Raw genomic sequence first — 11334 nt, forward strand, 5'->3', positions numbered from 1 at the left:
AGTGACATTTTAACAGTGTATACGATAATAACCAGCATATTGTTGCACTAAGCAATTCAGCATATTTTGGTCCTTGGTTACATGATGTCCTGGGGTTGTCCAAAAATGCTTACCATGGTTTCATTCAAGGAAAAAAAAATTGTATCACCATCATTTCTGGAAAATGTTCATGATTAGCTCAACATTTTCTTCTTTCAATTTGAAGCAGATTCGATGAAAATAAGAAGCCCAAAAAACCAACTAACAAAACACCAAATATCAGTTGTGGTTACATTTACATAATCCCAAAGCAGACTTGCCTTGAAAATGTGCCATCCCCCCCCCCCAAAAAAAAAAAAAGAGCAAACAAACAAACAACAAATACACACAGATATAAACCTCTTACATTTTGTAGTACACTGTACTTCAGTTTTCATCATGAAACTTTGCTAAATACACGAAACATTAACTACAGGTAAAGGAAAATATTCTTAACTTATTTCAGTGCATTGTACATTGTTGTAAGTTTGAAGTATTTTTTCACATCGGTATACACATTACGCTACACACATTGGGCTATACACATTAGGCTCTGCCTTCAGTGGATGGTAAATTGAAACTTGTCAAATTAAAAACAAACAAACACAAAACAGCAGTGTACAACTGCAAGACAATAACGAGCAAATACTGATAGTATATTGTGAAAAATTACGCTGCACGCAATGTCGTATCAATATCATCCTAAAATGATATCTAAACGTTTAATACTTTCTTATCAGCTGCCTCAGTTAACCAATATTGGTCTCAGAATTAGTTGCACTATCGATTTGTGACGTCATTACTTTGCTTACTAATCACCAATCACCTCTGGATGATAAATATTCAGAAAAACATGTAATTGTCATGAGGCACTAAGTTAACCAGCATGCAGTTTGCAACATTCCCTGTTGGTTCCACTCTTGGGCATGAGTTGTTGGGTGTAAACTTTGCGGAGATTTCAGAAGCTGAGTTCGGTAGTCCAATCGTTTGAGACCACTCCGAGGCACTCCGGGGCACCTATTGCTACTAAGTGGTGATAATCGGGACCCAGGAGTAAAGGAACCAAACTAAACGAGGGGACAACCCCACAGCGCTCACTTCTTTCCTTCGACGAAAGGCACGAGACGATCCACCTGATACTGCACGAACTCGTCCCCAGTGTGGTCCCGGTATTTCCTCTTGGCAATAGCCTCCACCGGCTAAGAAATATTCATAGATAGTATACACACAAAAAAAAAGTATGAAAAAATATATCAAAGTACCGGTACACGTATAGACTGACATGCAGCGAGAAATTGTGCAGGCTTGAGGTTGAAGGTTTAGCATCTAAAGTTCCACCTACTCTCGAAAAAACTTCGACATAGATTCAATGTTCAGAAAGAAAAAATATAATTGCCAAGTAATTTTGCATGTTTATCCAGACTTTCGTTATTTAATTCTTGAATCAATAAGACCTGGAGAAGTGAAAGATGGACATGACGGGCAAGCATCAATCTTCAGTATCATTCCATGATTACATGACAACAATTATAAATAGATCACAATTGTGTGTGTGTGTGTGTGTGTGTGTGTGTGTGTTTTGATGTAGCTTTTCTGATATGATTTGATGTGTACGCGCCTGATGTTTTTTTTTTTTCTGCTTTGATATGATTTGTACAGCAAACCGTGAAAACATGTCTTCAAAAAATGAGGAACAGCACTGTCAGTTGAGGTGCTTGCTCAAGGAATTATTTTTCATTTCATGTTTTCCAGCTAAACTCGGCTTTGAACTCTTACCTCTGACACCTGGTAGCGAAAGTGTGGTTTCTCGTCAGTGGCCGCTCGCAGTATGACCTCGGCCATCTCCTCGGCCGAGACGGGAGGGCACTGCGACCACTCCAGGTCGTGGTCCCGATAAGTGCTCAGCCGGCGGTCGATTTCGTGCACGTCAGGGTGATCGGAAACACCTTTCGACCCCGGGCCTCCCATGCCCATCTTGACCATATTGTCCATGATCGATGTCCGAACACCTCCGGCTTGAATCACACTCACCCTGACAGGAAAATAAGAGACCGATAAACAGTACACACACAGACAGATGAACACACACTCAAGACCAAGGTTCCTCAAACATAATTATGCTCCTTGAACACAATACAAACACAATACAATCACAAACACAATCACAAACAAAATACATGTACACACACAAACAGAACACAGTACACACACATGAATACTACTACACATGCAATGAAAGTCAAACCTCTCCACTGTATAGATTTAAGAGTCCCAACATCCAGCTCTGGTCATGTTCTGAGACATATTTAGGGTAGGATGTATTGTAAAGATAAACAATCGTGCTAATAAATCTTACCATATGTTGAAAAATCGACCAATCACTGCTGTCTCCTCGCTGATGCCGTCCACTGCAAACTTGGATGCCGTGTACATATTCATATACGGTGCACCTGATTAGAATGCCAAAAATGTTTACTTAATCGTGACAATTAGCCACATAAATCAAAACTATAATTTGATTTCTTACTAGGATGGTAAAAGTTGGTATGGCATAATTAGAAAACTTGCATTTACAGATGAACTTTACTCAGTTCTGGTAGGTTTGCAATTATTTTAAGGTACATGTATTTGATTTTATACCCTGAGATGGTAAAACCGTTGTAATGATGAATGACGAAGAGCCATCTTTATACTGTTTGTACTCAGCCTGTCATACAGTCTACTTTTTAATAGCATTGATGCCCTCCTGAGATAGCCAACGATGTAACGAGATATGGGACAAGTTGAAAGTGACTTTTCATGGCGTTAATAAAACAGAAACGGAACGAGTAACGAATTACAGCACCATAATTATAAACATACATCTACGCATATTCATGACAGTGAAAAACAAAGTAACGTAAACTAATGCGAATAACAAAATGTAACACAGACGATCAAGCATTAAAGGGGATGGCTAGTAACTGATCAGTGGGAATCAGTGGGAATGCTGAGGGATGATTGTTCCAATCCTTGTGGGATTCATTTAAGAGTACGTTATGTATCTATTCTTGTGTGAAAATTATTTGCTTCAGAATGGTCTCATATTCAAGTAATGTGCAGTTTAATGTTTCCAGGTAAGCGTCCCTGGTCAGTGACGGGGCATTAATCTGCACATTACTTGAATATGAGACCGTTCTGAAGCAAATAATTTTATAATGTACTCTCAAATGAATCCCACAAGGATTGGAACAATCATCCCTCAGCATTCCCACTGATTCCCACTGATCGGTTACTAGCCATCCCCTTTAAAACAGAGCATAACATGCATCACATTCATTCTAGTGAAAAACAAATGGAAACTAAAGGTGATTACAAAATTATGTAGCACAGAGTGGGGAAAATGGTACAACTGATGTTAAATCTATCGAGAAGATCAGAAGGTGAAATAAGAATGACATTGCGAAAACACACACACACACACACACACACACACACACACAAACAAACAAACAACTGTGATGGAGAAGCAATCAAACTGTTCACAAAGACCTTGCATATGCATGCACTATACGTAAAACCCGGGACGTAAAACACCCTCCCCCTGAAAAAAAAAAAATTGTGATCGAAATTGGACCTAAAAGCTTTATATCCTTTGTTTAGATACGGCGAAAGATATCACAATCATAATATTAGCAATTTAGGCGAAATAACCACGTCATCGCCATATTTGCGTCCTACTTTCATACTTGCTTAAAACATTCTCATTTACAAAACATCGTTTTTGCAGTGACTGTCTGTTAACAACTACATTTGGAACAGCAAATCCTATAAAACTCCGTTGAGGACGAGTCCCGGGTATGCTCGGGCAAGTGTTTATGGGAAATACGTGTTGTAGCAAAATCAGTCCGTCCTCAACCAGTGTCAAAGGGTTAATTTGTAATGTCATTGCGATGATGACTCTAAAAACGCAACGATACAGCTACATTTTGTTTAAATTTTCACTGTTCTCTTTGTTCCGTTTTTATTGTCGTCTACTTGATCGTGGATGTATTTAATTACCGTGCAAAAGAAAAAAAGACATACATGTACCAACCTTCTATCGCATTTCGACTGGACTGATTGATGATTCGACCGGACTGCTGCCTCTTCATGATTGGCAACACCGCCCTCATGAGACGAACAGTGCCAAAGAAATTGATCTCGAAGAGCAGCTTGATGTGTTCCATGCTGATCGTCTCCAACGCCTTCCTCATTGCAATACCAGCATTGTTATCTGCAATCAAAATGGCGGAAGGCAGTCGCAATCATCACCGTCGCACATTTCTCAGCTCATAATTGTTTACTAAAGTAAAATAAAAACAGTTAAATGAAAGTGAGATGTTATTCAGAGGGGTGAAGGTTCAGGTGTGAGTTTCTTCAATTTGTCTCCCTCTACAAATTGAATTTGTTAAGATCGCAACTGATTAACACAACAATGTCGGAATTTCGGAGCTTGGGTGTTTGTTCCATGTTCATCGTGTCACTACCGGCAACCAGGGACAGCCTGGTGGTAGTGTCGCTGCCCGGAAAGCAGTAGATGACAGGTTCGAGTCCCACTGGTGTCTTATTTCCGACATGTTTGCTCATTTACAGATCAACAGTTGCGATCTCAACAAATTTCATTTGTAGAGGGAGACAAATTGAAGAAGCTCACACCTGAACCTTCACCCCTCTGAATAATACCTCGCTTTCATTTAATATGCCTTGTCCGCCTTGGACTACTTATCATAACATGTCGGAATTTCGGAGTGTGGATATTTTTTGTTCCATGTTCATCGTGTCACTGCCGGCAACCAGGAACAGCCTGGTGGTAGTGTCGCTGCCCGGAAAGCAGTAGATGACAGGTTCGAGTCCCACGGGTTCCTTATTTCCGACATGTTTGTTAATTTAGAGATCAGCAGTTGCGATCTTAACAAATTTCATTTGTAGAGGGAGACAATTTATTGAAGAAACTCACACATGGAAAAAAAAAATCAAACACGTTTTTAGCCAAACATATTGATTATTATACATGTACCTCCCCTACCAAATCAAAGATCCCGCGTACATCATTTTGAGAAAAAAAAAATACTGCTTTTTGGGGGTAATACACACAATATCACGATCGTTATGCTAGAAAAGTAAAAAACAAAACCAAACGTAAAGTTCTCTCTATATTTTTATACATCGTTGTTCTGCGGTGACGTCACGAACTGCAATAGTCTTTTCATACAGCGATGGCGATTTTTACCGAATTTCTCTGTGTTGTGTTCAACAATTTTGCTGCATTCACTCAATCCACGCAATATTTTATTAGATAATGACGTATTTGGGTTTCATTCTCCTTTTAATATAGACACCGTGCACGTGGAGATTATGCCCTTTAGCCTGTGGCTACTGAGATGAACACGATTCCTGCAGTAAAAGAAGGTTCAACCACAAACATTTTGGGTGCTTCCCGTTGAGAGTCCTACAATAACGAGCAAATCTGCTGCAAAGAAATAATAATCATTAATGGCTATAATACGCATATGTTTCCACATGAAAATTATCATACAATTAGGACTACTGGATTCTTTGGCTATACCTTGGGCAAGGTAGTGATTCGGCTGTGTGGTGGTAAGAGACTGAAATGCTTAACTCTATCAAACAGATTCTTGGTAATCTTCATTTCTCAGTAAAAGCTGACAAAGTAAACAGAAATGCGGAGAAAAGGAAGACAACGGCTTTCATAACGTTCAGGATAGGATAATACAATCATGTATTTCATGAGATTGTTGTGCTGCAATGCGCCTTACTGAGGATATCTATGCGCCTTACTGAGGATATCTATGCGTCCTTGCTCCTCCATCACCGTGGCAACAGCCTTCTCCACATCATCGTCTTTGGTAACATCCATCTGAAGGGGGAAGAGAGTGTCGTTGAGGGCGGGCCCAGCGGCTTCACGGAGGGCGTCCTCTTTCTGGATGGGTCCAAGGGTGCTGCCGTACACCAGGAATCGCCTCTGCGGGTCCTTGGCCAAGAGGACCGCCGTCGCTAGCCCGATGCCGGACGCGCAGCCGGTGACAAGAGCGACTTGCGGCTTTTCAGCCCGTCTTAGTTTGGATAAGAAGGGAACAAAACAAAATGTTTAAGTTATGTCAAAGACCATAGCATGGTGTCATGAAAAACTTGCAACAAGCAGCACTACCCAATTAAATATATAATTATTCAAATCTGTAATCAATTCGGAACAAGCGCAAGTTTAAGTAGTACGGGTTCAAAAACGATAGAATGCTCATTTTTCTTCCAGCAACATAAGCCTAATTCTATATCAAGAGTCTGGTTTCCACATTTTGTACCAATTGAAGTGTGGACTATTCAGCTCAACCTGCTAATATTATTTTGTCGTTAGAGGGCGTTAATATTCTGGGAAGCAAAATCGTACAGGCAGAGCAGAATCTAATATGAGTTGCATTCAACAGCCCCTCTGTACAGTCAAGCATGTCTAAATAGCAGCCACCCAAGAGAGACGAAAAAGTGGACGTTACAGACAGGTGGCCGCTATATCCAGGTTCATTAACACGGCTTTCCTCTCTGGAGAATTGTTTGTGTTGGCCGTATACGGGAGGTGCATGGCCGGTAAGGCAGGTTTGACTGTACTTGCTCATGGCTTATCAAGCAACACAATTTATATAATAAGGTGACATGAATATAGCCTTCTTTTGCTGAATGTCGAATGAATGCCACATCTTTTTTTCTTTTTTTTTTCTTTTTTTTTCGGTGCGCCGATAAAACGAGTTGGGGATTCCCCCTTCGAGTCGGATCGTGTCAGGGCAAATACAATAAGTATGAAATGTCTTTTTTTGTAACTAGGAAAAAAAAACACGTCATATCGAAAGTTTTTAAACCATACTACGCTCAAACAATTAAAACATATTAAATGGCGTAAATATTCTTAGGGGAATTATAAACACCAAATAAATTCAAATAACAACAAACAAAAATATTACATTACGGCTGTAAATTCCGGCCATGCGTAGTCAGAAATACACGTAGGCCTATCTTCCAGATATCGCTTTTACACGACTCGGGAGAAAAATGTGTAGGATTCATATAAAACCGTTGCCGTCCGATTCGGCTGTATGCAACGGCACGTGTGTAACCGTGTAGCGTGTAACGTTTGTGGTGCGGGGCAGGGGTATACATGTATCTTGCTCGTCGGCCGGAGTCAAGTGCCCAGAGTATAAACCCACTCTAAGTAAATATAACTGTGTAAAGGTAAATTATCTTTCTGGTATGTACGCGATGCTACTTGTATTATTAGTGATGATAAGTGGACCACGTGTTTATGTACATCAGCTATGGTAAGTCGTGACACCAGGGAGGTATACCTCCGGATATCCTGGGACATCTCCCTGCCCTGGTATATAACTCCCTGGTGACACAAATTCTATGTGGTGTTTCCCGTAGTGTACAACGTACCAACGAAGTTCACGCGGGGACGCAGCAACTTGTCCGCTGTCCGGACGAGTGCAAGATTTGTGTAGAGGCTCGTGTCGGTGTACACTGTCGTACGTAACACCAGTGAGACGTCTCACCTCCCTGGTAACACTTTGGCCCTCCATGATACCATAAATCGAGGTCAGGACATAAACACAGAGTTGCCCCTCCCCCCAAATAGCGAGACACCGATGCTTCGTGTCTCGCGCGCCGTACATTGTACATGTACATACTGTAGTTGTAAGGGTTTTAGGTATATGAGCAACACAAAGCTCAAAAGCTTACCTGGGTATTGACGAACTGAGCTTCCTGGAAGACTGAAATATGACCAGCGGTAACGGCAGGTGCTTCCCCACCGCCATTCTCCCAAGTGTTGATGACAACATTTCGTGTGTTCCTATAGCTGCAGCTTTCACAAGTGGACCAGCTCATTGAGCGCTTAGCGCTTCAAAGGAAACCTATCCAAACAGGCTAACAGTTGCCCGTATACCCACCCGGCGGACGTGTGAGCTGGTGTGCCGCCAGATTCCGGTTCAGTCGGTCAACATAATATTGCACCGTACTGGAATCGACAAAGGGAATAATAACACGTATAGCGGCAGTATGATACCTCAGCTCAGTGTGCCTCCCTGGTTTAATCACAGCAATTCAAACGTCACGTGTGATATAGGCTGTATGAAGAGGTTGCTGACAAAGCAAACACAAACTATGACGTTGTTCATCGGATGTATTTCCAGATGTTTTTAACAACTCCTTTTCAGACATTGACCTTATGTGGCTCTCAAAATGCTGATTCAGCGAATCAGTACGGCGCAAGAGTGATAAATTTATTACAATTAACCTATTGTACTTCAACCCATCAGTCAACGAACGGCAGACTTTAACCTCAATGATTACCCTAAATCAATGTGGCCTCTGCCATTATTTTGCATTTAAGTCGTTATTGATTTTCCCGAAAGCAGGGGGGGGGGGCGTAGATATAGACATAGATAGATATCACTCTTCAGAATAAAGAGACAATTAAGATCGATCACAAATTACAGAGAGTCTAGATGAGTATTATATTTGCGTCGTGTTGTCCCCGTTCTCTTAATATTCCTTTGTGTATTGACATACCATGTACCTTCATCAAGGTCTTTTCTATTCATTTTGGACTTGCTGGACTATAATCAGTTTCAATAATGAACAACGGCTGAAATTTTTGAGAAACATGGTACCAATTACAGTTTCACTTAAAGCAGAAATATTCAATACTCAATATTTGTCATACAGCGCCACAATATTTACTGTAAACACACCCTAACAAAAAAGCCCTGTGGTACTCCCTGTGGTACTTGTCGGTACCACACAATGTACCACACACTTGTAATGTTACCACAGGAACTGTGTGGTACTGTACCACAGGCTTGTAGGGTACTCCCTGTAGTACTTGTCAGTACCACACAATGTACCACATAAATAAATGTTACCACAGGAACTGTGTGGTACTGTTTTACAGGCTCATGTGGTACTCCCTGTGGTACTGGTTGGTACCACACAATGTACCACACAAACATATGTTAACACAGGAACTGTGTGGTACTGTGTCACAGGCTCGTGTGGTACTCTGGGATGTACCACAGGGCAGTACCACAGGACATTACCACAGGAAAGTACCACAGGACAGTACCACAAGACAGTATACACACAAATTGTCCTGTGGTATTTTGGCACGTATACCACACGACAGTACCACAGGACAGTACCGCATGAATTGTCCTGTGGTATTTTGGGACGTACCACAGGAGAGTACAACAGGAAAATACCACATGATAGTACCACAGGACAGTACCACACGACTTGTTCTGTGGTATTTTAGGACGAACCACAGGGCAGTACCACAGGGCAGTTCCACAGGACAGTACCACAGGAAAGTACCACAGGATAGTACCACAGGACAGTACCACAGGTATTGTCCTGTGGTATTTTGGGACATACCACAGGACAGTACCACAGGACAGTACCACAGGATAGTACCACAGGACAGTACCTCACGACTTGTCCTGTGGTATTTTGGGACGTACCACAGGACAGAACCACAGGGCAGTACCACAGGACAGTACCACAGAGCAGTACCACAGGACAGTACCACAGGAAAGTACCACAGGATAGTACCACAGGACAGTACCACACGACTTGTCCTGTGGTATTTTGAGACGTACCACAGGGCAGTACCACAGGACAGTACCACAGGAAAGTACCACAGGATAGTACCACAGGACAGTACCACACGACTTGTCCTATGGTATTTTGGGACGTACCACAGGACAGTACCACAGGGCAGTACCACAGGAAAGTACCGCAGGATAGTACCACAGGACAGTACCACACGACTTGTCCTGTGATATTTTGGGACATACCACAGGACAGTACCACAGGAATTGTCCTGTGGTATTTTGGGACGTACCACAGGACAGTACCTCACGACTTGTCCTGTGGTATTTTGGGACGTACCACAGGACAGTACCACAGGGCAGTACCACAGGAAAGTACCACAGGATAGTACCACAGGACAGTACCACACGACTTGTCCTGTGGTATTTTGGGACGTACCACAGGGCAGTACCACAGGACAGTACCACAGGGCAGTACCACAGGACAGTACCACAGGATAGTACCACAGGACAGTACCACACGACTTGTCCTGTGGTATTTTGGGACATACCACAGGACAGTACCACAGGAATTGTCCTGTGGTATTTTGGGACGTACCACAGGACAGTACCACAGGGCAGTACCACAGGACAGTAACACAGGATAGTACCACAGGACAGTACCACACGACTTGTCCTGTGGTATTTTGGGACGTACCACAGGACAGTACCACAGGGCAGTACCACAGGAAAGTACCACAGGATAGTACCACAGGACAGTACCACACGACTTGTCCTGTGATATTTTGGGACATACCACAGGACAGTACCACAGGAATTGTCCTGTGGTATTTTGGGACGTACCACAGGACAGTACCACAGGATATTACCACAGGACAGTACCTCACGACTTGTCCTGTGGTATTTTGGGACGTACCACAGGACAGTACCACAGGGCAGTACCACAGGAAAGTACCACAGGATAGTACCACAGGACAGTACCACACGACTTGTCCTGTGGTATTTTGGGACGTACCACAGGGCAGTACCACAGGACAGTACCACAGGGCAGTACCACAGGACAGTACCACAGGATAGTACCACAGGACAGTACCACACGACTTGTCCTGTGGTATTTTGGGACATACCACAGGACAGTACCACAGGAATTGTCCTGTGGTATTTTGGGACGTACCACAGGACAGTACCACAGGGCAGTACCACAGGACAAGTTGTGTGGTACTGTCCTGTGGTACTATCCTGTGTTACTGTCCTGTGGTATTTTGGGACGTACCACAGGACAGTATACCACAGGGCAGTACCACAGGACAGTACCACAGGAAAGTACCACAGGATAGTACCACAGGACAGTACCACATGACTTGTCCTGTGGTATTTTGGGACGTACCACAGGACAGTACCACACGAATTGTCCTGTGGAATTTTGGGACGTACCACAGGACAGTACGACAGGAATTCCTGTGGTAATTTTCGATATATACCACAGGAGAGTACCACAGGAACTGTCCAAAATCTCACAGGAAAGTCATAATATGGTGTTGTTCCACACAGAAGTACCACACAGCATATTAAATTCGTAAGTACCACAGAAAAATGCTACAGGATATTCTTTTTTTTTTCTTAACATTTTATACCAGAGGACTATCACATCAGGAGAATATCAAACAGCAGTACCACACAG

The 11334-nt window shown here is 42.6% G+C and overlaps 1 protein-coding gene across 1 annotated transcript; it reads right to left on the minus strand.

Moving 5' to 3' along the window:
• On the minus strand, positions 1-8245 carry LOC139724299 (retinol dehydrogenase 8-like). The gene is made up of 6 exons (XM_071635442.1): positions 7786-8245; positions 5839-6113; positions 4094-4273; positions 2375-2468; positions 1795-2050; positions 1-1217 (listed from the first exon to the last, which is right to left on the minus strand). Exons 1-6 carry the CDS (start codon positions 7884-7886, stop codon positions 1113-1115), a joined length of 1011 nt encoding a protein of 336 aa, XP_071491543.1. The 5' UTR covers positions 7887-8245; the 3' UTR covers positions 1-1112.
• Positions 8246-11334: the final 3089 nt, after the last annotated feature.

Source organism: Diadema antillarum, unplaced genomic scaffold, assembly GCF_040938485.1.
Source record: "Diadema antillarum isolate AM-2024a unplaced genomic scaffold, OU_Dant_1.0 scf00000211, whole genome shotgun sequence".
NCBI classification, from domain to species: Eukaryota; Metazoa; Echinodermata; class Echinoidea; order Diadematoida; family Diadematidae; genus Diadema; species Diadema antillarum.